A 4,290-nucleotide genomic window follows, 5' to 3' on the forward strand; every position below is an offset into this window, starting at 1 on the left:
TGTGTATGGGGGAGGGAGAAGAAAAATAGTCAAAATGTTAATGGTGATATCAAGTGATATCTTTCCTTCTTTATGTTTTCCTGTGGTTTTATTCCCCAAACTCAATTGGAAAATGTATTATTTTATCATAAGAAAATTCTAAACCTCGGGTGACATGCATTGCCACGCACAGCAAATTGTCTTTACTGCAAGTTGCATGAATCCGTTTTCCTATGTGAAACGCAATCAACAATTCAAGAGGTATTGATGATCTTTAAATAAATTATTGCTTTTAAGCAATCGCCTGGTATTTTGTGGTGGTTAAATATCTCTAAAAGGAATAAAAATCCTTGCCTCGCCTGTCGACCGCGGCATCCCTGGGGAACACACCCACCTAGCAACCCGGAGCCGAGCCTGGCACTACGCCTTTAATTCCCGTGTTGGGAGGGGGGGTGGAGAATTTCCGCTCCCCCACTCCCACCGCGTCCCTGGTGGCAGCTGTCACCGGTAAGGCGAGCACCGCGCACGGGGGATGGCGCCCAGCGCCCATTGGACAGAATATAAAGGCTGAAACCTACCCCCGAAGACTGGGAGCCCGGCGGGGCGGCGGCGGGGGGCGCGCGCCGCGGCCCCCAGCTCCTTTATCCAGGAGACTCCTGGGCCCCGCGGCGCGGGCATGACCGAGGTCCAGCTTCAGGGACACGCCCGTTACGCCTCGTTGAAAACGATCAGGTGAGCCTGGCCGAGGCGGACGTGACTCCTGGAACCCCGGCTCCAGTGCGTCCCAGCTGGCGCCGCGACGTCCACCTGCCCAGCAACCGGGAACAGCTGGTCGGTGGGAGGGGGAGGCCCCGGCTCCCCTGCGGGACCGGACTGACCATGGCGCTGGCCGCGGCCGCGGCCGCTGCGGCCGCCGGGGTGAGCCAGGCGGCAGTGCTGGGCTTTCTGCAGGAGAATGGCGGAAAGGTGCGCAACTCTGAGCTGCTGAGCCGCTTCAAGCCGCTGCTGGATGCCGGCGACCCACGCGGCCGCGCCGCCCGCAGGGACCGTTTCAAGCAGTTTGTCAACGACGTGGCCGTGGTGAAGGAGCTCGACGGCGTCAAATTTGTGGTGCTGAGGAAGAAGCCGCGGCCCCGGGAGGGACCAGAGTCCCTTCCCTCCTGCTTCCCGAGCACCCCGGTGGCATCAGCCCCGCCGTCGAAGATCACCTCCGTCTCACAGGGGGAAACCGCTGCTTCGGGTGCTCCATCCTTGGCCTCAGCGCAGAGGGCGGTGGAAGCACCTGAGGACCCGGCTCCGCCATCAGAGCCACAGGACACCCCCGGGGCTCCGGCCTCTGAGCCCACTCAGCTGACTAAGGGGCTGCTGTTAGTCCCAGCCCGGCAGTCAGGGATGCCCTCGGACCCCCAGATTACAGCCTTTGAGCTGGCCCAGCCCTCTGAGGGACTCTCTGCAGACGTGGCCCCACCGTCCATGGCACCGTCGGAGGCAGCTTTGCCCCATGCAGAACCGCCAGACCCGGAACCTGCGCCTGGGCTGACAAAGGGGCCGCCACCACCCCCTCCGCGCGCGCTGCCTCAAAAGCCCTGCATGCTGCCAGTGCGCTGCGTCCCGGGCCCCGCGGCGCTCCGGATCCGGGCGGAGGAGCAGGGCCTGCGTCGGCAGCTGTCGGAGGAGCCCAGCCCACGTAGCTCCCCGCTGCTGCTGCGGCGGCTCTCAGTTGAGGAGTCCGTCCTGGGCCTCAGCCTGGGCCCCGGCCGCTCCCCGCACCTGAGGCGCCTGTCGCGCGCCGGCCCTCGCCTGCTGAGCCCGGACACCGAGGAGGTGCCCGCCGCACCGCCGCCGTCCGCCGTACCCCTGGAGCCGGCCGAACACGAGTGGCTAGTGCGGGCTGCCGGGGGCCGTTGGACCCACCAGCTGCACGGGCTGCTGCTACGCGACCTCGGCCTGGCGGCCAAACGCGACTTCATGTCAGGTTTCACGGCCCTGCATTGGGCCGCCAAGAGTGGCGACCTCGAGATGGTGCAGCAGCTGGTGGAGATCGCGCGGCGTGGAGGCGCGCGGGTCGACGTGAACGCGCGCTCACACGGCGGCTACACGCCGCTGCACCTGGCGGCTCTGCATGGCCACGAGGATGCAGCGGTGCTGCTGGTGGTCCGCCTGGGTGCGCAGGTGCACGTGCGTGACCACAGCGGGCGGCGCGCTTACCAGTACCTGCCGTCCGGCGCCTCGTACGCGCTTCGCCGCCTACTTGGCGACCCCATCCTGCGAAGCTCTACCGAGCCCGATGCGACCGGTGGTGGTAGTGGCAGTTTTGCGGCCCGGCGCCCGGTTCAGGTGGCCGCCACAATCCTCAGTTCCACCACCAGCGCGTTTCTGGGCGTCCTGGCCGACGACCTGATGCTCCAGGATCTGGCTCGAGGCATGAGGAAGTCAGGCTCCTTAAGCAAATTCTTGGGTGCCTCGCCCATGGCTCCTCGTAAAAAGACAAAAACCCGCAGTAGTCTGCAGGTCTTTTCAGAAATCTCCCGTCGACCCACTCCGGGGCCCTTGGCTGGTCTAGTGCCCAGCCTACCCCCAGCAACCTGACGGTTCCTGAGGCTACGGCTGAGTTGCTCTAATCGGGCCTGCCTCTCACAGTCTAAGCCTGCCCAAGACGGCGGTCCAAAGCCTTCGGCTCCATCTTGTTTCCAACTTTGTCCACTGCAGCCTGTTTCACCCAAGTGGGCCTACGCCTCCAGCTTCTGTCTGAAGCTTATCTTTCTCCAGAGATGGGATCCAAGATCTCAGTGAGAGCCTCCTATGAAGAACTACAGAAGTCAGGATTGAACTTTGGAGGAAATCTGAAATTTAGGATCAAAGGTTAAGGGGCAGCAGCTGGTCTGGCCCCTGAATGATTTAACCCGATGCCTCTGCATCTATATACTCCCAAGCCAGAATTAGAGCTTTGTGTGATGATGGACTGTCAGCTTTAAGATATGTAGTGCTTTTGTAATTTGATGCTTTTATCCTGTTTTTAAATTGAAATGAGGTAAAACAACTTTCATAAAAAAACCTTTTCAAAGTATATTTTTCCAAAATGCTCAGACATTTTCAATCTTTTGCTAAATATTTTGGAATTCTATTTAAAAAAAAAAGATGATCAAGATCTAAAGGAAATTAGTCCCAACCAACAAAACCCTTGAATGGTTATCTACCTCATTTTAGGCAATCAAGATTCCAGAGAGTCTTGAATACAGAATGTGACCATTGTGAATGTAATTAATTTCAGTTGTACTGAGAATGCTAAATATTAGAAAACAAGTACATCTTGGGAGTAAAAGTGATTTAACAATGAGAGAAAAGAAGAGACACTTTGGCAAATACTTTTAATTTGTGGTTGTCTTTATGGTGAAATATAAACGTGTGTCTTTGGCACTGGTGGCTGGCTACTTTGATATGGCATGAATATTTAATTTTTTAAAGTGTGATTTATTTGTGAATTGCACCATTGTGCCATGTTTCTGAATCTGTGGCTTTCAAATCCGGTTGAGCCTTTCAGTGCAGAAAGTGAACATTCAAAGAAAAAAATGTCATAGCATAACACTAGAAAAATCACTGGTTAAATAGTAACAGATACAATTAAGGAGGAACTATTTTATATGAAAGTTCTGTACAAGCAAAAGGTACGTGATATCCATTTTAAAAAGCCATCTGAAAGCAAACAACTTATTCCAAAATAGCAAATGCAGAATCTCTTTGCTCAGTGACCTTAGAGAGGGGTGGCTTGATTCATCTGTATCTTTGCCCCTATTTGTAATCGAGAAGGTTTTAAGTATTGCCAAGATTTCTCAGGTTCAACAGTGTAATTAAAATGGCTCTTTTCCCATTTTAAAGATGTGGAATCTATTTGCTCAACCAAACTTTTTATATCATATTGTAATAATGCTCTGCTTTTGCAAATTGGGCTTGCATGTCATTAGTTATGCCAAATAGTTTTTGGGGCACAGGGTACTGGAGTTCCCCTCCCATATGTGTATCAGTGAGGCCTCTGAAATTATTTAAGGCAGTCTTTCATGGAATGTTTTGATTTAAGCAATGAAATAAAGTCTCCCATTTTGTTCCTGCTTGTGTGATGATGCACTTCCCTTAAACATTCTACAGCACTTGCTACTGTATTTTGCTTTTCTTTTCACTTCTTTTCTCCTCATCCTTCTGCCTCTTTCAAGCATTCTACTATTGAAAGAATTTGAATTTCTCTGCAAAAAAAAAAAGGAGTCAACCAAACATGGATATTGTAGCCAAAAACTGTAGGTAAATGTAGGCCCGGAT

General features: G+C 53.7%; 1 protein-coding gene across 1 annotated transcript; it reads left to right on the plus strand.

Annotated features, from left to right (window-relative positions):
* Positions 1-609: 609 nt before the first annotated feature.
* SOWAHA (sosondowah ankyrin repeat domain family member A) lies at positions 610-4,068 on the plus strand. The gene has a single exon (XM_029218934.1). The coding sequence runs from the start codon at positions 859-861 to the stop codon at positions 2,566-2,568; it is 1,710 nt and encodes a 569-aa protein (XP_029074767.1). The 5' UTR covers positions 610-858; the 3' UTR covers positions 2,569-4,068.
* The last annotated feature ends 222 nt before the right edge of the window (positions 4,069-4,290 follow it).

The sequence above is a fragment of the Monodon monoceros genome, unplaced genomic scaffold (genome assembly GCF_005190385.1).
Source record: "Monodon monoceros isolate NGI ecotype Baffin Bay Population unplaced genomic scaffold, NGI_Narwhal_1 Super_Scaffold_12, whole genome shotgun sequence".
Lineage (NCBI taxonomy): Eukaryota > Metazoa > Chordata > Mammalia > Artiodactyla > Monodontidae > Monodon > Monodon monoceros.